General features: G+C 38.9%; 1 protein-coding gene across 7 annotated transcripts in view; it reads right to left on the reverse strand.

Annotated features, from left to right (window-relative positions):
- Positions 1-23,346, reverse strand: part of MTA3 (metastasis associated 1 family member 3) — a 154,100-nt gene that overhangs the window by 31,780 nt on the left and 98,974 nt on the right. For 5 of the 7 annotated variants that reach the window (XR_003311738.4, XM_026479712.4, XM_026479707.4 and 2 more), the window contains exons 9-11: positions 15,446-15,634; positions 4,481-4,555; positions 2,206-2,264 (exon numbers count right to left, since the gene is read on the reverse strand). Coding sequence is in view for 6 of the 7 variants with exons in the window: in XM_026479712.4 (XP_026335497.1) it covers positions 2,206-2,264; positions 4,481-4,555; positions 15,446-15,634 (323 nt within the window). In the remaining variant the exon portion in view is untranslated. The remainder of the gene's footprint in view (positions 1-2,205; positions 2,265-4,480; positions 4,556-15,445; positions 15,635-23,346) is intronic. The other 2 variants (XM_026479758.4, XM_026479753.4) reach the window with 1 other exon arrangement.

Here is a 23,346-nt window from a genome sequence, read left to right on the forward strand (position 1 = left end):
AAGTGGTGTACCATTTCCAGGGTCATAACTCCAAGTTAAGCTACTGTCACCTTTCCTCTCCAAGAACTTCATAATTGGGTCTCCTTACATCCCCAATTACTCCCCTTCCCCAAACCATTTCCTAAAATAGAGCCAGTGATCTTAAAGTACAAATTTGATCACGACACTTTGTTTAAAATCCGCTTCCACTGTTCATCAGATGGGTAAACTCCTGGCCCTTGCCTACCATACCAGCCTCCCAGAGCTCACCACTCTCTTGACAGCATCTACACTGCCTTTTCTCAGCTCCTTAACTACTGTTCTGCCCCTTCCAATCTCAGGATCCCCTTGGACTGGAAAGGGCATCACCTGGTTAATTTCGCTTCCTCCTCCAGAGTTCACTCAAACTCACTTCTACAAAGAATCTTTTCTGAAAGCATCAACTGAGCATGGTCCTCCTGTACAAATTCTCATAAAAACTATTCTATTCTTCTCCATCATAGTTCTTGTCACACTAGGTGACTGTTTGGCATCTGTCTCCCCCACACTAGAATGCAGTCTGTCTTCTTAACCTTTCTACCTCTAGTACTGAACAGAGTGCTCTGCATACAGGATACTGCTGGGCTCAAAGAATGACAGCATAAAATAATTCTTAATCTATTCTTTGTTTCAAAATACTTGATTTCAGAGTTAATTGTGAACTCCTTCAAAGGACTCAGATTCTTATCCAACTCAAGATAACTTCATACCGTCTATTTATGTAGAAGATTTATGTAACTTTTAAAAGAGTTATGATTAGAAAATGTCTTGATCTCCAAAAATCATTCATTTAGATCAGGTTGGCATCATAAATATTTTCAGCTCTGTGGATATTACAATTTCTGTCCCAACCTCTGAATGCTGCCATCGAAGCATGAAAGCAGACATAAATAATATATAAATGAAGGCGTATGGCTGTGTTCCAATGACACTTGATTTACAAAAATAAGCAGCAGGTCAGACTTGCCCTGTAGACTATCGTTTGCTGGTCTTTGACTTAGATCAAGCCTCCAATGAAGTCAATGCAAAACGTAACGGAAACAATTCTCTGGGTTACTAGGTGAAAACTGGTTAGATGTACCTTCCCTCTGCTGTGACAGCACGACGATGCACAAGAAAGCTGCTGCGCTTGCTTCTAAAAACCCCACACATGAATCACCACAGTTTTCTTTGGAGACTTGCTCTTCTATAAATTACTCAAATAAAATATAAAATGTTCTAAAATACTAGAAACCACTGCAGAAGGGACGTTACAGCTCTGAATAGAAGTTATGAATCCTGTAAAGAACATGTTATCTGCCTTGAGATTAAAAAAATGATTTAAAAATATCACAACCATTGTCTACGAGACCTCCGATACATAAAAGTATGTATTACTACATCAAAATTCAGTAAACAAAAGCCTAGGCATAAAACAACTGTACTGAGAAAAATCTTGAAGCAGCACATAGAACTTTGCAGCAAATTTCATCTTACTCCCCAAAGAACCTAGTATAGCACTATACACAGAGTGCTCAATAAACTACATTTTCCTGAACAAATGAACAATCGAGCTCTAAAGACCTCAGAGAAAAAGATGATAATTCATTTAAAACGTAGCATATGAAAAGCAAGCTGGCATTCATTTTGATATGACAATAGTTTCTAAGCCCCCAAAATAACGACAGAATACCAGACATGTGAAACAACTGCTACCCATTCATTATTTATCCAATATTTACGAAGTACGGTTCTTCTTACTTTCCTTAACTGTTTTCTCCCAAACCATGTACAATCAGCAACCAAATAAACCAACTCAGAAAGGCAATGCGCACCACATGCCCCAAATCCATTCTATGACATGGAAGTTTCAAAAGCTGTTAGCTTTCTGAAGCACGTTTGCTTCAAATAATAGAGTTTCACAGGTTAGTTTTCTGACGCTTTCCCTGCAGCTTTGAAAGAAGCATACCACGTGGCATTTTTCCTCTCGTCCTTTTGTTTGTCTACTTGGGGTTTCTCTCATCAGCCATTTTTCTTTCTAAAAAAATCGTGGTACTGGTATAATAGAAGCAAGTCTCATGCTTTGTAGTGTCAGAAAATAAGATACACAAAGAAATTCAAATTTGGCTGAAACTGACCAAAATGACATATTTTGTTTTCACAGAATTCATACTATGACAAATATTTAAAAAGATTTCTGTTACTTACTAAGTTGGAATATACACTTGTTTCAGTTTACTCTCGGCTTCTGCTGCTTTTAGACGTTTCTAATTCAAAAGACAGACAAAATATTTTACATACAATGTCTAATAATTATTACCACTTCACTGTCTTAAAAAATTCATAAGAAAATGAAATATTAAAACGTCATTCAAAAATTGCCATTTTAACAAAAGCCCTTCTTTCATTTGAGAAAGTACCTATTCTCAAACTGCGTTAATTTGTAAGACAAGTCACTAGATTCTGAGGTACAGAACTGCAAGTATTAATACCATTTTAGACCTACATTTTAAAAATAAAGCAGTGAATAAGTCCATTTTCCACTGCTCCATGAGTGAATAAACAGGACTTAGAAATAACCATTTTTACTTTTTTTGCCCTACCAGAACACACACACACACACACACACACACACACACACACACACTCTTTGCTTTAAAAAAATTTTTTTTTCCAGAAATGATTAGTTTCCAAGACCCATGAGAAATAAAGAGATAACAACTCCCCTGAGTACAATTAAATAAGCATTTGTCCTCAAGTGTTAAGAGATATGCAATAAACTTTAAAGCCTGGCTGAACTCACATCAGATTGAGGAGCCAATTAGGAGCCAAATATAAGAAGAGGAATGGGGAAAAGATTACATAATCATATCCAGAAACTGATCAACACAGTAAATGAATACAAAAAGGGAAGGAAAACAATGCATGGTAGATTTCCAAAAAGAAGACAAACCTGAGTATAAGGCAGTCATCCATATTCTCAAAAACATTTAAGAAGACAACTTAGAACTTTCAGAGGAGCACCTGAGTGGCTCAGTTGGTTAAGCATCTGCCTTCATCTCAGGTCATGATCCCAGGGTCCTAGGATCGAGCACCGTATCGGGCTCCTTGCTCAGTCCCTGCTCTTGTGTGTACCCTCACTTGCTCTTACTTGCTCACACTCTCTCTCAAATAAAGAAAATCTTAAAAAAATATAAAACTTTTAGAGACAAAGTTGAAATATTTGGAAATAATTTTATCTAAAAACCACTTTTCAACCACCCATGATGCCATCATCTCCACCATCTTTAGGGACATTTTTTGGCCTTGAAAAACAAGTTTCCAGAGTACATGGTCTTCACTTCAATGTTGTTTGAAATAAGCACTTTTGAATATACATGATGTTGACACTAGAAACTTTTCAACAAGCCATGGGTATATATTCACTATTCATGATCTCAACAACTCACTATGGTCATTTTAAAAGTGATCCTTGGAGCGCCTGGGCGGCTCAGTCGGTTGAGTGTCTGACTCTTGGTTTTGGCTGAGGTTGTGATCTCAGGATCATGAGATCGAGCCCCAAGTCGGGCTCTGTGCAGGGCATGGAGTCTGCCTGGGATACTCTCTCTCCCTCTCCCTCCCACTCACACTTACTCTCTCAAATAATTAAATCTTTAAAAATAAATATGTAAATAAATAAATAGAAGTGACCCTTAAAATGTATTTTTATGGCATCCAACACTTGCCACTGTGTGATCACCCATAACTTAGGGAAAATAATGTCTGTGTTAAACATACTTGTTCTTTTCTTTACCAGCTCTAAACTGTGACTAGAAAATATAAAAACAAGTATTGACTGAAGTTACTCAGGAAAATATACCTTTCCCCAAAAGTAACAGTACTCAAAGTAAGTAATTGAGAGAATTACCTCAGATTGGAACATTTAGAAAGGACTCAAAATTAAAGGATTCCCTGCTTTTAGAAATAATTTTGGAGAAAAATTCATGTATAGTACCAAATCATCAAATTAGTCATACTAACTACTACAGTAAAGGTCAAAGACTTAGGGGATCTATATATGACACAAACGTCATCTAAGGAGGTTTCAGAAGATCTTTCAAAGTATCTCAAACTGTATGGTTGATGGCACTGGTCTAAACTTCTAATAACCCATAAAAATAACTCGTTGACACCTTAGGTCATTCCTGTCGACTACACTCACAAAGAGATGAAGGGCCAAGCCCCTGCAAGGAAAGTACACCTCTCTAGCGCTATCTTTCCCTGTCGTCTTTCCAAAATACTTATCACCATGACTTCTGAAGTAAAGAAAATATTAGGACTAAAGTCTTAAAATCTTAAGGACATGAAATCATATAGTTTAAAATAATACAGAAAAGATAAAGCAAACAAATTTAAAATTAAGTATATTGCTAAGAAATATGAAGATATGAACAGAAAGCTCACTTTAATGCAACTGTATTGGCGGCAATATGAAGAAAATTACCTGCTGTACGTATCTGTCAGTAGTTTTCCACATGTAATAATATTCGATGATGCTAGTCAATGATTTCCAAGGGAGCTGAAAAAATATTTAACATGATAATGGAAAACAAGCTACTGTAGAAACTTTTTTAAAGTCACTTTTTAAAAATAATGAGGCAAATATCCACATGGAAGATTCATTCTAGGAGAAATGTTTGAGAAAACTAAAATTAATTCTTAGCAAAGGGTACCCCAAACAAGTTATATTCAGTCAGACACTCTAATACAACACCTCAGATTCCTCACCTCCCATTTTATTTAAGATTATAAACATTACGACTGATAATATCTCATGACCTATTCAGGAAAGTTATTCTTGGGCTGCAGGTGGGATTGAAGTACAATTTTTGGAAATGATATTTAAATAGATTTAGCCTAAGTTACTTTACACTTCCAAGGATGCCAGCTACACCTGGTTGTCATTTGGTCTCTGGCATAATGGTTCTCATCTTTATCAAAACTGATTTTGACCTATTTTGTTGTAAATGAAATAAAAACCTAAATATCTGAGAGACAGCGTAGTTGAGTGTCATGGCTTGTATTTGAGAAAGAGGAAGCTTACCTTTGCTATTTTCCTAGAATGATTCAAAACCGGCCAAACGAGCCCTACTAACGAGACCCACAACCAAGGCTATATCCCATACGATCCTCTGTAAAGGGCGATCTGTCAGTCAACCAAGATGTAAATCGGAACAGATCAAACCTTCAAACAAGTGACTATCCACAGTCACAATCTTTAGCTGTTGCGGCAGATTTTACGGATAGGTGACTCAGCGCTCTCTGACTCCTAGCCAGCTTGCCCCAATGCATCGTTGGGATTGGAGAGTCAAAACAGTACTTCCCACACCGCCCTGCAGCTGGGGTCAGCTTGAAACCCACGTGTACAATAGCCACACCATTCTTATCACCTCTACGTTTCACTCACCTGTTTGCTCTGAAGAGGAAACAGATGGAGTTTTGAGAAAGGAAATTATTTTCAGCTTAACGGGGTGGCAGCTCCAACAGCAGTTACCAGTGTGGCCTCCTTAAAGGACCAAACCACACAGCCATGGGTGTCCACACAGCAGCTAAAGCAAATACCGTTTTCTATGACCCAACAGGCAATCTAATGGTGTGTCTGAGGGATGGTGTAAGGAGCCCACAGCAAGACCTCACGGGGCAAGACCTCCCGGGGTAAGACCTCAGAGGACAGTCATGGGCACAGTCCCCCAGGGCTTCAAGCAAGCTACAACCAAGCAAGCTTCATCCCCTAACTATTCTTCTTCTGAGAAACAGCCCCTGACGTGCAATTACCTGGAAGGCTGAGAAAAGGAAACCAAGTGACTAGGGAACCTAAGCTTCACCATCAGCCAGATTTTATCTAAGCCATCAAGTCCTACACTCAGCTGTGCTCAGCACCACCGCTCTCTCAAGAAGTACAGGTTTTGAAAGCACAAGTAACGCATCCCATTGTGTCTCCTCCTGTTGCAGGATTTCTCCCCCAACCCTCACGGCTTCACAGGAGTTCCCTAGCACAGGTCAAGTGAGGAGGAAACAAATCTGAATGTGGCTGATGGCTCTGCACGATATCCTGGCACTGACCAGAATTCTACTGCGGCAGCATTTCAGCCCTGAGCAGGAGTGGCTCTGAAGCACAGTGAAGAAGAGAGATCCTTTGGGAGGGCAGGGCATTAGTCACCATTGGGCTTTCTACTTTGAGTTGAAGGAGAGCTGGCCATTAGTATGGTACTAATCCATACCCACTTGTAGAGAGTGGTTACTTACCTGTCACAATGACTGGGGACTTGAAAGGAATCAGATTAGAAGGTTGGTAACAATGAGGCTTAGGAAAGAGGTTTGTGGGAGATACACCTCTGGATGGGCCCAAGTGTGAGGGTATTTGTGTCTCCATGCTTATCAAAGGCTCCCTCTGGAGAGGAGGTTCTCATCAATATCAGGAGGACAAGATGATCTCCTCTAGGGCTATCAGCCAGCCTCTTTCTCTAGCGAGAACAATGACTGCTCAAAGGACACATAAACAAAATGGACACAGAGGCAAGCAGACAGATTACACATGGGTACCACCACATGGATGTCCTCTCACCAAATCTGATCTGATTACTCCAGGTGTCCAATCTGCAAGGAACAGAGTACACTGGGCTTCCAACATGGCACCATTCCTGGTAACATGTCAGTTACATTAGACTCTCAGCATCCTGGAATGAACAGACATCTTGTTCTTGTTGAATAGACAATTATTCTAAATATGACTTGCCTTTTCTGCCTATAATGCATTGACTAGCAATACCAACCACAGACTTATGAATGACTTATTCTCACAGAACACTGCTTCTAACTCAGGTCTCAGAACCCTCAGGAAAAAAGGTTTGGGTCACCCTACCAGGTTAAGAACATTGGTCATCTAAGGGACTAAGGGGAGAATAGTGGAGGAATTTGATTTTGAATGCCAATGAAGACCTCAGGATGAGTTTCAGAAACAGAGAAAGGAAGACTAAAGAAGCTACCTGTATTTCCTTCCTTGCTTGGTATAATGATTTTCCTTCAGCAGCCCAATTCCCTTTCTATTTTTATATAAGGTCTGTTGGTGGTAGTTTTACTTTTATAATTGAATGCAGAAGTTACAAGCAATAAAGACAAGGCTGTGACTAAAACCTGAGGAAGAATAAACATCAACCAGAGAAGGATGCTGTGACATTAAATGTGAGGAAAAGGTGCCACATTTTCTAATGATTCAGGGATAATTACAACAGTTTAAAAATTTGATATACGGAAAGGAAGCATGTACAGAAGGCAGGGATGATGCCGAGTAACCGAAGAGGTGAGTGATGGCAGATCCTATACACCCACTTCCAACCCCCTTCTAGCTTACCTTCCTTAAAGCTCTAAACAACATCTTCCCCAGATACCCTGGACCAAGGACGCAGACATACGGGCCACTTACAGGCAAGGGGACAAGATGACACCCAGATGGAGAAGTGAGCAACATAAGGATGAGGCTGCATGCAGGGAGAATGAACTGTTTGGCAAGAATAATGGTTGAGGGGCACCTGGGTGGCTTCGTCAGTTGAATGTCCGACTCCTGATTGTGGCTCAGGTCATGATCTCAGGGTCTTGGGATCAAGCCCTGGGTCAGGTTCCATATTCAGTGGGGAGTCGGCTTTAGGATTCTCCCTCTGCCCCTCCCCCTGCTCTCTTTTTCTCTCTTAAATAAATCTTAAAAGAAAAGGAAAGAAAAAGAATGATGGTTGAAATATCATGTTCTTCTGGGGCATCTGTGTTGACCTTTCCGCCATCCATACTTAACATCATGGGTGCCAAGCAGTGGAGGGCATGGTGTTTCCACTGTTACTGGAAGTGTAGTGTCCAATCTTGGTTCTCTAGTCTTCCCAGAGATTCTGTGAGAACCTAATATCCTATATTCGTTTCTGATTAAATTAGGTATAGTGAATTTCGTACTCAGCAACTAAGAACCCCAATACAACCAATACATTTATTCTTTATACTAAAATGGGTGAGGCTGAGTTTCTCTTATCCGTAATCAAAAGCACTCTAGCTCGTACAAAGGTCAGAGGTAAAGTGTTCAAAGAATAGGGCCTAGACATGTGGCATTTACTTTTTGTTTTATTTATTTAAGTAATCTCCACACCCAACGTGGGGCTCAAACTCATGACCCTGAGATCAAGAGCTGCACACTCTTCTGACTGAGCCGGCCAGGTGCCCCAAAAGTGTGCCATTTATTGACAGAGTCAAGTTGGAGCAGAAAGCAAGCAAGACTGGTGGCAGAGGCAATAGATGTAGTGGACTTTCTGCTAGGATATTGCCATTGCAGGGTCAGATATTGTTCTTGGCTTCAAAAGTCCTGGCTGTGAAGCATCTAAACTTGGATTCCTGGCCCGCCTAGAGGTTCTGTTAGCCTGAAACACACCCTGTAATAAATCTCTCTCTCCTTAAAATAGCTACTCAAATGGATTCTGTTGTCTCCAATTATGGCTTTCCAACTTCCTTCACGTTCACTTTCCTATACTGGAAGGCTAGAATGGAAATATTATATTTCTGAGACTTCCTTGTGATTTACTTCTTCCAAACAGATGTAGAAGACCTAAATTCAGAAGTGAATTAAGCAGGACAGAGGGAATGGTGCACAGGTATCTGTTCAGCTGCAGCAGAGCTAAGAGGCGTAGATTGTTCTAGAGCCATCAGCTCCACTAGAGGCTCCCTGATCCCAAGACCATGGTTGAAGTAGTGTAGTCCTGGAACAGAGGTTAACCCAGCAGCTTCCCACTTCCGGGGGGGCGGGGGGCAGAGGTAGGAGCTCCCCTGCCTGACCATTTCTGTGGAACATTCTGATGTCCATTCTGGAGCCTACTTCTCCAACTCTATCAATTATCCAAAATTAAATTCTCCAAAATTATATATTATATAACACATATAATATATATAAAATTATAAAAAGTAATTATCCAAAATTAAATTCTCCAAAAGTATATATTATATTATATATATAATATATATATATGTAACCATAAAGAGTAATTATCCAAAATTAAATCCCATTCTGTTTAAAATAGCTTTTGTAATTATCTGCAACTGAAGCTTAAATGATAAAACAGCTAGGAAATATCCTCTGCTGAAAGAGGGGTTTCTATGGCAAGAGACCTGAATGCATGAAGGAACACAGACTTCACAGTTCTGCACTTTGAATTTATCAGGTTCCTTTGTTATCTCAGGTCCTGCTTCTCCTTAAAATCCACAAGAGAAAGTCATTCCCACTCTAAAAATGAGAAGAAAAAACCCAGATAATCTACAAAACCACACCAATTCTTGAGCTCATCACAGAGCTAAAGTTTCAAGACAATCAACTGAACTGAATTCCAAAGTCACGCTGAGTAAAGACTAGACTCATGAAACGCATGAACTATTTTTACTTTGGCAAAGCACACACACACACACACACACACACAGGGTAACAAATAAAAACAAAGAAGAAAACAGTCAAAAATTTACCGAATTATTAAAGGTCAACAGTGAGCTAGGGCAACTGTTTAGCATCTATGGGAGCTCTAGACACCAGGGGAATCCATCTACCTTTGCCACAGATATCCATCAGGTGTTCGTCAGAAAGAACTGGCCCAGAGCGGGAAACCTGAGAAAGCCCCCACTGGTGGTAATAGAATTTGAATCAGCACAAAGAAATGGAAGAGGGGCAGAAATGGTAGCATTTTAAAAAATAAATAACAATATGTAAATAAATATGGGGAAAAAAAGATATTTTTAAAAATCTCTTTAAAAAGATCACTGAGTGTCTAAAAGAAAAAACAGTAATAATTCACTGTGGGATTTAGAACATAGGCAGAAGTAAAACGTATGACAAAAAAAGCACAAGAATGGAAGGGAGGAACTAGAAGTGTATTATCACATGGTTCTTTCTTTTCCCTTTCTTTTTCCCTTCTTTCTTTCCTTCCTTCCTTCCTTCCTTCCTTCCTTCCTTCCTTCCTTCCTTCCTTCCTTCCTTTTCTCTCTCTCTCTCTCTCTCTCTCTCTTTCTTTCTTTCTTTCTTTCTTTCTTTCTTTAATTTTTAAAGTAAGCTCTACGCCCAACATGGGGCTTGAATTCATGACCCAGAGATCAAGAGTCACATGCTCTACCAACTGAGCCAGCCAGGCACCCCAGTCACATGGTTCTTATAATCTATGTGATCTAAGTGGATTTGACTGAAGGTAGATTGTACAACATTAAAGATGCATATTATAAACCACTGAAAAAATAAACGTTTAATTAGTAAGCCACTAATAGAGATAAAACTGGAATAAAAAAATAACTAAACGGACACCTTTAACTAAATAACTAAACCACTGGGTGGCTCAGTCTGTTAAGCATCCGACTCTTGGTTTCGGCTCAGATTGTGATCTCAGGGTCGTGAGAGGGAGCCCCCCATCCAACTACACACTCAGCGTGGAGTCTGCTTGAGATTCTCTGCCTCTCCCTCTCCCTCTGCTCCTCCCCTGCTCTCTCTAAGTAAAATAAAATCTTTTTAAAAAATTAAATATTTTTGAAAAGGGGGAAAGAACAGAACAATGGGACAAATGGAAAATGAACAGTAAGATAATTGGTTTTAAACCAAAAATTACATTATTGATAATGACACTAAAGGTAAATGGTCTAAACAATCCAAGTAAAAGGTAGAGATTGTTGGACTGCTTTTTAACAAAAGATCCAACTGTATTCAGTCTACAAAAAGCCTACTTTGGGCATAAATAAGATACAAATAAAGGGATGGAAACAAGATATACCATGTAATCAATAAAATAAACCCAGAGTGGTTATATTAATAGGAAAAAAAGTAGACTTCAGCACAAGGAATATTACCATAAAGAGGCATGATGTAGAGATAAAAGGGTCAATTCATTAGAAGAAGATAACAATCCTCAATGTATGTACCCAGTAAGACAGGTTCAACATAATTAAAGCAAAAACCTATTTTAATTGAAAAAGAGAAAAAGAAAAGTTCACAATCATAGCTAGAGACTTTTAATACTGCTCTCTCAACAATAGAACAGGTAGACAGAAAATCAGTAAGGCTCCAGAAGACTTGAGTAACACCATCAATAAATTTGACCTAAGTAGCATTTATAGAACATTCCACCAAATAGCAAAATATCTCTTCTTTTCAAGAGCACATGGAACAGTCACCATAATGGAACATATACTGGGATCAGAATCAATCACATGTCAAAAATGTAAAATCTGATTTTTTTATGAAGTATATTTTCTGATCAAAACAGAATGAAACTAGACTTCAGTAACAAAAATATATGGAAAAAAATCACAAATATGTGGAACTTACCTCTAAATAATCCATGAGTCAAAAAAGAAAATCAGAATGAAAAATGAAAAATACTTTAAAGGAATGAAAATGAAAACACAACTTATCAAAATGTGGAGAGAGGCCCTGTAGCACAGGGCCTGCTGAGGTTGAGACAGGAATACCGAAGCCCTCCCACATTCCAGGCCCCACATCAAGCGCAGGTAAGAATTTGAAGTCTGTGGATGTTCAGATCACTTCCTATTCACCCCTTCACGGAGGGAGGTACCCGCCCCTCAAAACAGTATCAGGTGGCTAGATGTACAACACACAACAATGAAGACAAAACAGAGGAGACCGACAGTGGTTTATTAGTCACAGCTATTCAATACAACCCAGGGGAAGACGACACCGTGTAGGACCACAGTGAGTCACTAGGGGCTGTGAAAGTGAGGTTTTGTTTAGCAAGAGGGTAAGGTATGCCCTGGTTCTGAAGAGGGTTCCCATGGGAGGGTGCGACTGGCTTGTCTGAGTAATTCTGTGGGCTGGCACGGAAGTGAAACCCAAAAGGTTGAAAGGGGGGGGGGCAGGGGCTAGAACTGGGCAGATGGGGAGCCTTTCCTGCTGGGTGAGGGCCATATCTGGCAAGAACAGTGGAACTTACAGTTAAGTTTTTGGTGCCCAGTGAGGCTTAAAGATGTCAAGGCAATACATGACATTTTAGGGCTTCTGATATGGTGGTACCCTGAAGGTAAACAGAACAGCAACCAAATCCAAACCTGGCCCAACGACAGATTAGATTAACATATTAAAGGATCTTAAAAAGGTAAGACAGCACACATGAACAGATGGGGAATTAAAACAGAGATTAAAAGTATAAAAAACAAATTATAAGTGTTAGCAAAATATGCTATCATATTTGAAGAATTCGTTTAACAAGTTTATCAGTATACTGGACATGGCAGAGAAAAAAATTAGTGCACTGGAAGACAGCTCAATATAGAAATCACACAAGCTAATGCACAAACAGCAGATCCTGGCTCTTGGAAGCTCAGCAGAATAATTACAAAGAAAAACATACCCAGGAGCACTGCAGTAGTGAAACTGCTTAAAAAAAAATTTAAAAAGAAAAAAAGTAAAGAGAAAATCTTGAGCACAAAGAAAAAGAAACATTTACATACACAAGAATTTCTCGTCAGAAACTATGTAAGCTAGAGAGACATCTTTAGAGTACTGAAAAAGAAAAAAATGAGTTCCATAAAGAATAACATTTTTGTTAAAGAGGGCAGTAAGATGATTTTGAGAAAAAGCTAAAATTACTGTCAGCCAAACATATACTACCAACAAATGATTACATTACAAGGAAAGTTTTAACCTTAAGCTTCAACCTTAAAAAGATACTAGGAAAAGACAAAGCACTTAAGCCTAAAGCAAGCTGAAGAAAAGAAATGACAAACATAAAAGCAGAAATTGATGAAACAGAACAAAAAAAAAATCAATCGAACAAAAAACTGGTTCTTTGCAAAGATCAATACAACTGACAAACTCCTAGCTGGACTGATGAGGAAAAGAGAAAGAAGAGCTAAATTAGCAGTATCAAGAATGTGAGGGGGGCATCACTCCAGCTCATCCCAAAGACTTTCAAAGGGTAATGGCAGATTATGATCCACTGTATGACAATAAACTAGACAACTCAAGATAAAATGAACAAGGAGAAAGTGGTCAGCAAGACACAGGAGTAGGAGATACATGCCTTTGTATCTGACAGCTGTGGACAAATGAAAATAGCCCTGGATGGATGGATGTAATTAAGAGTCAAGTAAGAATCACGGCAAAACCGTGGAGCAAAAAACAAAGAATAACCACACAGAAAGGATCACTGCAGAGGTAGGCTTAGCTTATCTGGAAATGGCTAAGAACAAAAAAGAAGAGTAGAGGCTATCAGTATAAACCACGTAGCAGGTGCCATTGTGGTCCCCATGGCCTGCTGTGCAGAGGAGCCTGGCAGCCATTGCCACTGAGGACCTCACCAGCCCTCAGGACAGCTGCAGAATCCCTGCCATGCTCATAGCAGAGGACTCTGCAGTGTGTGGTGGTGTGGACTCCAACAGCCTGCTCTGCAGAGGAAACTGACAGCTTCTGCCACTGAGGTAACCAACAGCCATTGCTGATACTGACCTCCGAGAGAGGGAAATGCTGCTGCACCCCTCCCAGAAGACACTGCTGTGTCCCCGCCCCAGGAACAGGGCTGCCAGCCCCAACCTCCAACCCTGTGCACACCCAGGACCCCAGGATTCTGGCAGTTCCACCAGCACCCACACTTCAGACCCTGAGTCCATGGCCAATCCACATGTACTCCCATCTCTGGCACTGACACTGCAAGCTAGCCAGCACACCAGATCCCAGGCTGCTGTCACTCCGCAAGCCTACATGCTCCACGCCTGGCTCTATAGCTGATCCGAGCATGCTCACGCCACATGCTCGCTGCCACGGCAAGGGTACTCCAAAGCCAGGTCCAATGCCAACAGGGATCCCTTTGGCAATGATATATCCCATGGGAGAGAAAAAGACCAGGAGGTCTCCAGCAGCCTTTGCCACCAAAGACCCCAACAGCCTTCACTGCTGCTGCAGATACCCAGAGCACTGGCTGCTGAAGACCCCAGCAATTTAACTGACACTGACCTCTGCTTATGAAGCTGATGGGCCTCTCCAAGAGCTGGAACCATCATACCCACCCTTCCAACACCCTTGAATCCACTGCAGGTGAAGGGTCTCTCCCCACTAAAACCAGTCAGTAGAGTCTGGTAGAGGTAACTACTCAATCAAATGCACAAACATCAACACAAGGCTGCAAGAAATATGAAAAATAAAGGAAATATGACATCACCAAAGAAACTGCAATTTTCCAGTAAGTGACCCCAAAGAAATGGAAATCTATGATTTCCTGATAATGATTTCAAAATAATGGTTTTAAAGAAGCTCAGTGAGCAAGAAAATACAGAGAGAACTAAAATCAGGGATAGACTCCAAAATCAGGAAAACAATACACAAAATAGAAGCTCAACAGAGAAAGACATCATAAGAAACAAACAAAAATGCTAAAGCTGAAGAATACAATGAATTAAATGAAAAATGCAATAGAGAACATCAATAACAGACATGACCAAGCAGAAAAAAGAACCTGTGAACTCAAAGTCAGTCATTAGAAATTACCTTGTTAGAGTGAAAGAACAGAAAAATCAATGAAAGACAGTGTATCCAGTTAGCAGAAGGAAGGAAGCAACAAAGGTCAGAGGAGAAATAAATGAAGTATACTAGAAAAACAATAGAAAAGATCAATGAAACTAAGAGTTGCTTTTCTGAAAAGATAAACAAAATTGACTAACTAGACCAAGAGAAAGAGAAGACTGAAATAAAATCAGAAGTGAAAACCAGAGGAGACATTACAACTGATACTGCAGGAATACAAAAGATCACAAGAGACTACTATGAACAATTACACACCAACAAATTGGATAATCCAGAAAGGATGACTGCTATAGAAAGCCATCCATGGACTTCTCAAATAGAAATTTCCCCATTTCAAAGAGATTATAAGCTTAATTAAAGAGAGCAATTCCATAAATACGAAGACAAAAGGAAGTACATAATAGTAGATAAGATTATCTAGTATTTAAAATCCAAGTAAGATACCACATATCATTAAGAGGAGTCAAGGGCTGAAAACCTATAAAGCATATTTTCCTACTCTGCTTGGTACAGGTTGTTTCCATATTAAAGATCCACACCAAATTCAGGCTCAACAATTAGTAAGATAACTAGAAAAATATAAAAGATCTAAATGAGAGCAACAAACTTAAAAAGCAGAGCTCAGAAATATTTAGTACTAACTAATAGTCAGAAAAGCTATCCATATTTTAAACTTGGAACTCAGAGCCTTCTGACCCAGGATCTGATAATTACTTCCCAAAACAAATGTCAATTTCTCCCTCTGTCAGACTAGCCTTCATTCTATGTGGAGCAGATAAAAATTACCAAGCCACGAGCTTGCTAAATGGTTTACCCAATTCCTAATAAAAACAAAATATTCCCACCCCAACATTTTATTCGCAATTTTCTACTTACAAAGTCTTGACGTATGTCATTGAAGTCTTTGCCATATTTTTCCAGTGCCTCTTCAAATAAACTAGCTTCAGAGGCTGACCACTCTTCCATTTCATCTCTGCATAAAACAGGTCCTCCAAGTGGTACTAAGACACTAATAGCACTGCTCAAATCATAGCTGTGCCTATACAATGTATCCATAGCATGAAACTAAAGAAAACAAAATGGAGAGAGAAGATCAGCCAGAAATGCAAACTTGCTAGGTTATTTAAGAACAGAAATACTAAAATGCATGATGCGCTTAAAATTAACACTAATACACTTAGGTGTTTATTTTTTAAGTAACAAAATTAAGAAAAATTAAACATCAGATTACTTATTTAAAATAGCATTTATTGCTTTAAGAAAATGCTGATTTGTACCTTGTAGGATGCGTATTTAAAAAACAAAAAAAAAGCGTTCATTTGTTATAGTAACCTAACCGTGAAGAGCCAGGGCCTCTAGGTGTTACACTGGGAACCAGTAAGTTTCACCATTCTCTTGGTTAACAGTGCCAAAATCACTTCAGCTATTGTACATGGTTGGCACAGCCTTCCTTGACAAGGGAAAAATAGCTTATATACCAGAGAGAAAAAATATTCTCAGGTTGGATTAAGAGAATGATGTCCTAAAAATGAGAGATACAGAGAGCAATGGAATTGAGAATGAAGGTGACACAAAACAAAACTACACATCCATGTTAAGCAAAACAAAACAAAAGTACATATCCCTGTAAAAACAGTAACTTGGTGAGGATTTCGTAAGACCAAGAAGAGATGACCAGGCCTGCTTGGATCGGCTAGGCTGGCGTGGGTTTCCTATATACTTCAAGAGACAGTGATAACAAGAGTAATTTGAAAGGAAGAAAGACAGCTTAGGATAATATACCTGGCTTTTTGCATAAGTACCTTGGGGCTAGCTTACTTAAAAACGTTCTTCTTCCCTTCAGAAGCAGTGAATAAACTTAGGTTCCAAAACTTTAAGATTCGAAAAACTTGAGATGGTTTTTCTACCAGGGAGAAAGAGATTCATTCATAACATATATGCACATTTGTATGTGCAGCAGGAAAACTGGAAAACGGGATGATCAGCTCTGCTGTGTCTGGATAAGCATATAGGCGTGGCCCAGATTTGGTTGACAAGGTGACCAAATCATTCCCAAGTGAGAACTAGTTTTATTTCAACTTTCTAACACATGAAAGCCAAATCTTGCACCTTGCACACAAAGTATCTTCTGAAATTTTCACAAAATGGACATAGTGTCACATCTATGCGACAACACAGCTCTTAAAATTTAGCTTATAAGTGAGTTCCCTATTCATACAAGAACATAAATTTAGCTCAGATATCAACTAACATCTACTAAAAAGAAAGAATTGTTGGCTACAGTATGCATTAAAAAAGACCTATTTAAGGCACCTGGGTGGTGGCTCAGTCGGTTAGGCGTCTGCCTTCGGCTCAGGTCATGATCCCGGGGTCAGGTTCCCTGCTCAGTGGGGTATCTGCTTCTCCCTCTCCATCTCCCTCTGTCCTCCTCCCCCCCTCCGGACTCATGCTGGCTTTCTCCCTCTCTCTAAATAAATAAACAAAATCTTTTTTTTTTTTTAGTAAAGATTTTATTTATTTATTTGACAGAGAGAGACAGCGAGAGAGAACACAAGCAAGGGGAATGGGAGAGGGAGAAGCAGGCTTCCCGCTGAGCAGGGAGCCCTATGTGGGGCTTGATCCCAGGACCCTGGGATCATGACCCGAGCCGAAGGCAGATGCTTAACGGCTGAGCCATCCAGGTGCCCCTCAAATAAATAAATAAAATCTTAAAAAAAAAAAAAAAAGATACATTTACACTGTGATACATTAAGACATTGAAACGGGTCTAGAATAGGAATTTGTTGACAGAACTAAAGACGTGATTTAGGACATACAGACATGTTTAAGGTACAGTAACTAACTGCTTTAACAAGGATTAACATCGCTCTTAAATAAATCACTGGATTCCACAAAACAAAAGAAAGCAGGAATTTCATTATTCCCTAGTTACAATCACAGCTAAGACCACTGACCATGTATAGTCTTTTGCTGTTATGTGTCACAATCATGGAATAATAACTTCAATTTTCAAGAGAATTTCTTCCCACCTTTCTGCAGCAAGGGTTACAAAAATGTTAGAATTGATCTTTATTCTTTGCCTGTGCTCTGCAAACTTCAGAATCAACTGAACTTCACTTTTCTAGCTAACTTCACTGGACAGATTCAACAGTTTAACTCTACTTACTGTAAAATGCTAAACACATTTACATAGTCCCTGAAATTACTGTTTCCAGATAACTGATCTACGAAAGTGAAAACAAAGTCCAATAGCATTTAGGGATCCCTTCAATTAATAATATATTACTATAAACAATTACTTTTGAAACTAAATTACGATGGGTAACAAAACCGAAAAAGATTCAATGGTATTCAAAATCAATAATTACACAAATTAACTGTGCCGCTGAGATTCCTCAGGAGGTAGAAGTAATTTTTATAATTAACAGGTGCTCTGAAACCAAAAGTCGCACAATTAAATGAGTTTTTCTCAGCTGATATTATACCAGCCACTCAAAGCATGAAAGGATTTTCAGTCTTTTGTTCATGTGAGATGAATGAAAAGGCTTTTCTTATAGGCATTTTTTAAAACGAGAGTCTATTATCTAATAAGGTTTCAAAGAACCAAAGTAATATCATAGCCTTTATAAGTGATTATGACCAAAATGTGAAGTGATTAGATTGTTTTAAAGGTTCTTTTCTTTACAGAGTGTTACTGAACACTGAAGTAATAAGCATCTGCTTTCAGAAGACTAACTCTTGCTCTGCCACAAATCAAATGGAAAGAATGGGTCCAACTCATAGCTGACTGGAGGCTATGAAACCCCTAAAGCCCACTTTTGAAACACAGCCCAGAGGAGAGCATCATCGTGATCGGTCTGTGTAGAAAATAAACATCCCATCAGACATATGCAGCGTGGAATTCCTAGGGAATAATTTCATTGACATCGACGACCAACTTCACAAAGGAAACCAAAGGATAACATTATGTGCTAGGAGTCCATATTAACTCCATCTTTCTGACACACATAGGTGGCTCCTTCAGGACTTTTATACAGTCCGATCTTACCCTATAGAACTATAAGTGAAACACAGACTGAGACAACATCAAGTGAAGACTCTCAGAATTAGGCTAAGACATGGGAGTTTGACATATGACTTGTGGTTTATTAATAAGATAGTAAAATTTCCAAGAGCTACAAATACAAAAGAACACACCGGCTGATTCCATTTATTTTCTTTTTAAGATTTATTTATTTTAGAGAGAGAGCGAGTATACGCGCGAGCGGGAGAAGATCTCAAGTTGACTCCTCACTGAATGTGAAGCCCTACACAGGACTTGATTCCAGGACCCTGAGATCATGACCTAAGCAGAAACCAAGAGTTGGTCGCTTAATCAAATGAGCCATCCAGGCGCCCGTGGCTGATTCCATTTAGATGAATTTGGAGAAAAGTAACACTCAATGGTAAGAGAAGTCAAAATAATGATTACCTCAGAAGCAGGGGGAAGGGGGGCGATCACTGACTGAGGAAAGGCATGAGGGAACCAATGGGATTCTGGTAGTGTTCTTTATCCAGATCTGGGTGGTAATTACATGAATGTATACATATATAAAAGTTTATAAGCTATGTACCTAAGTGTACTTAATACACTTCACTGTATGTATACCTCAATTTTAAAGACAAAGAATTTAAAGACTAAATGTAAAAAAACTGGAAGTCTTCCCTCTTTGATAAATACTTTGCAAAGATACCATGTTTTCAATAGAGATACAGATACACACAAGACCCATTCAAATCTAAATTTAAAAAATCATAAGAACTCAGCACAAGCTGTTCTCTCTGCCAAATAGTGGTGAAGGTGTTGTCACATTTCATCTCATTCATAACAGATGGAGATGACAAACAGAAGTATTTTAGGAGAAAGACTGACAATGAAATCTTGGCAGTGAAATTCTCATTTTTTGTTCATTAAGTAGAATCACACTGTGGTAGACTAGATTATTATTCAGCAAATCCTCCCTCCCTCCCCTGGACCTCAACAGGAGAGTATTCTTCTACTCCACGGATACTGCGCCTGGCCATGTGACCTGACTGGCAAGGAAGACGTTCAAGATATGTGACATAATAGAGCCTTGACATGGGTTTCCATGTCTGGACTTGCCCTCTTGAGCTACTGGCTTTTTTCACCCAAGGATGAGATCTACATGGAGCAGATCTGGACTCATCCTGGCACCTGAAGTAGCCCAGTCTAGTTCAACCAAATCCTAGGCAATCTGCACACGAGTACGTAAGAGTTAATGCTTGCTGTTATAAGCCACTGACAGACTGGGCAGTGTAATAAATACTGTGTTTTCCCTTTTGAGAATAAAGAACTTATTTACTCCATGCTAGATGTGCTGTGAGCAGATAGCCCTCAGCTGTCATCTCTGGTATGATCTCAATTTAAGAAAGATTCATCACCCAAGGTCATGCCCTCTTTTTGGGGCAGTCTTCACCCAATGATGCAAGAATATAAAGGTCCTGCCTGTCACCCTGATTTGGGACAACCTTTCGAAGTATCCATGGAGTTGGCTGAGGCCTTCATTCATACTGTACCATAGCCCACCTTCTTCCTCTGTTCAATCCTGCTTCCTTCCCTTCTCTTCCACAGGTGTTGACACCTAATAAACTTCCTACATAAAAATCTCCATCTTAGAGTCTGTTTCTCAGAAACCCAGCCTGTAACATGTAGCATTATTTTGGCAACAGCTAACTGATACACATATATATTCAATCCTAACTATTGATTTGCTCAGTTAGCATTTTATAAAAACTTGACATGTATACCTCCAGCACAAATTATAGCATTCAGAACACCAAATCTATTTAAAAATTAATGAGCATATGGTTTTTTTCTAAGCAGAAGGTGAATATAAACTCTTATGAGTATAAACTGTAAACCATGATCAAGGCAAAACATTTTATATATAAAAGAGAAGTATGCCATCCATTCTCAATTTCTGCTTCAGTGCCCAGTACTCAAATCAAAATACCTCATTCATCATCAAATTTGTTAAGACTTAAGTTGTCATTTACTCAAATCAATCTACAAGATACCCTGAGCCACGTCCTTGTGTGCAGTTGTACCTTCTGATTATTATCCCAAGACAGCTATGGGGTGGCAGGGCCACAGTAACCCCAGGGCCCTAAATGTCATTTGTGTGAGCAGAACTAGGAATTCTCCCCCTCCCCTCCCAGGCTCTGATTTTAGACACAAACCAGACAAATACCTAACAACTGTGTGAGGACACTGAAGAACAACCAGTGAAGGCAAGGGGACGCTAAACTAATTCAGGAAGAAGTAGGACAGGAAAGCTCCCACACCGACTTGAGCTTTGATCTTGAAGGAATTTTCTAGACTGCCACACAGCAGAACGGACAAAAACAGAAAGTTTCCTTTTTACTAGGCCGAGGTAAAATTGGGTAAGACCTGGGGAGCAAAAACCTATGGAGGATCATGTTCCAGGCCCTGAAGGAAATCACAATATATTAAAAGAACTGGTATCATACATGTTCTCTGAGCACAACCCCCAGGGCAATTAAGATAAATTTATGAACCTCATTTCCTTGGAAATTAACTCACAATTAAATGCAAAATTATAAAGTAAATTAAGAAATACTTAGAACCAAATGATAATAAAAAAGACTACATATAAAAGCATAGTAGATACAGAGGTACATTTACAGTCTTTTAAATATTGATGATGGAAAAGTAGACAAAGTTCATGGGCTAAAGTCAGTCTTAAAAAGCTGGAATAGGAATATCAGAGTAAACCCAAAGAAAAGTAGAAGGAAGAAAATAATAAACAGGAAAAAAAAAACTAAATAGAAAACATACAATAAAAAAAAAATCAACTGAACTAAAATCTCATTCTTTTAGACAATAAAAAAGAAAAATCTGGCAAAACTATCAAGAAAAAAATGGGAAATGACACATATAAACAACAACAGGATGAAAAGCTAGTTATAACTGGGGACTTAGCAAATTATTCTAATAAAGAATACGATGAAAAATTACATTGATAAATTTAAAAATTTAGGGTAAAATAAAAAATCTCCTGATTTAAATGATCAAAATGGACTTAAGTAGCATAAAAACTTATTCTAATTATATCAAATTATAACCACAACCCAAACTAAGGGACATTCTGCAAAATAAATGGCTTGTACTTTCAAAATGCCATGGTCACGAAAGACAAAGAATGAGGAACTGTTCAGGACTGGAGGAAATTAAAGCAGTATGACAACTAAAGGCAATAAATGATTCTCAAGTCGATTTTGGACCAGAAGAATTTTTTTCTTTTGTTATAAAGAACATAACTGGAACAACTAGAAAATCTCATTAAAGCCTCTAGATTAGATAACAGTACTATATAACGTTCTTTCCTGCCTTAATGATATATATAGAAGGAAGAATAATTTCATATTTCATATTTCTTACTGCAGTGGTAGTCTTATTAGTTTTAATTCTAATTTACAGCCTTGGAAACATGGATAGTACTCTAAAGTTTAAGGAAACTGAGTTTAAAAAAAATTATAGGAATTCTCAATCAATTTTCTATTCATTTTGAAGACTACATTTCTGATGTAAAGTAATACGTAAAATGTTAATCTAAAGATTTATATATTCTAGGGGCACCTGGGTGGCTCAGTCAGCTAAGCGACTGTCTCTTGGTTTCAGCTCAGGTTGTGATCTCAGGGTCGTGAGATCGAAGCCCACATTGGGCTCCGAGCTTAGTGCAGAGTCTGCTTAGGACTCTCTCCCCCTCTACCTCTGCCCCTCCCCCTGCGCCCCCCCAAAATAAATAAATAACTCTTTAAAAAAATGAAGATTTATATATTCTGCTGAGTACAGTTCCTTGATATGTTGTAATAACTGTGATCTGCAAACCACCCTCAAATTCCCAGCACTCTCAAGGCCCTAAGCGAATATGTGATTTCAACAGGACTCACAAACAAAGAGAACAAAGTACATGATTAATGGCTAGCATTTTTTATAGACTTAATATCTGAAGAATAAAATTACTATTGGTTGTGTCGACTTTCTCTTTTCAGGAAAGTCAATCATTTTTTCCATGTTCTTCTTGCTGGGAAAACTTTTATTGTAAAAATTATAGCTTGTTTAAAGGGGAAGAACATTAAATCATATAATTTCCTTGTAACAATTATATTAAAATGGGGCATCTAGGTGGCTCAGTGGGTCAAGTGCCTGACTTCGGCTCAGGTTATGATCCCGGGGTCCTGAGACCAAGCCCCACATCTGGCTCTATGTTCAGTGGGGAGTCTGCTTCTCCCTCTCCTTCTGCCCCTTTCACCCCCCGCCCTGGTGCACGCACACACTCACTCTCAGAACAAAACAAAACAAAACAAAATAATTATATGAAAATGTATGATCGATCATAATCTAATGACCATATTCAAACTTGATAATCTACTACAATGACAGTAAATATGGCATGACAAAAGCCCTTTTAGACGATAATGCTATAATCAAAAGAAAGTAAATGAGACTCAACAAAATTGGGGGGAAATGTATCATTGTTATCATCTCAACAAACAACTAGTATTACTGAGCCCTCACTGTGCAGACACTGTTCTAAATGATTTCCAAGTATTACCTCATTTAATTCTCAAATTAATGCCATACGGTAACTCAGATATAGACTTTTCCAGAGGCTGGAAGGAGGGTGCCAGAGATCTTATTCAGGACACTGAGGCATCATACACTCCCTCTCCCAGTGAGAACTCAGCCTCAA

The sequence above is a fragment of the Ursus arctos genome, unplaced genomic scaffold (assembly GCF_023065955.2).
Source record: "Ursus arctos isolate Adak ecotype North America unplaced genomic scaffold, UrsArc2.0 scaffold_8, whole genome shotgun sequence".
Taxonomy (NCBI): domain Eukaryota; kingdom Metazoa; phylum Chordata; class Mammalia; order Carnivora; family Ursidae; genus Ursus; species Ursus arctos.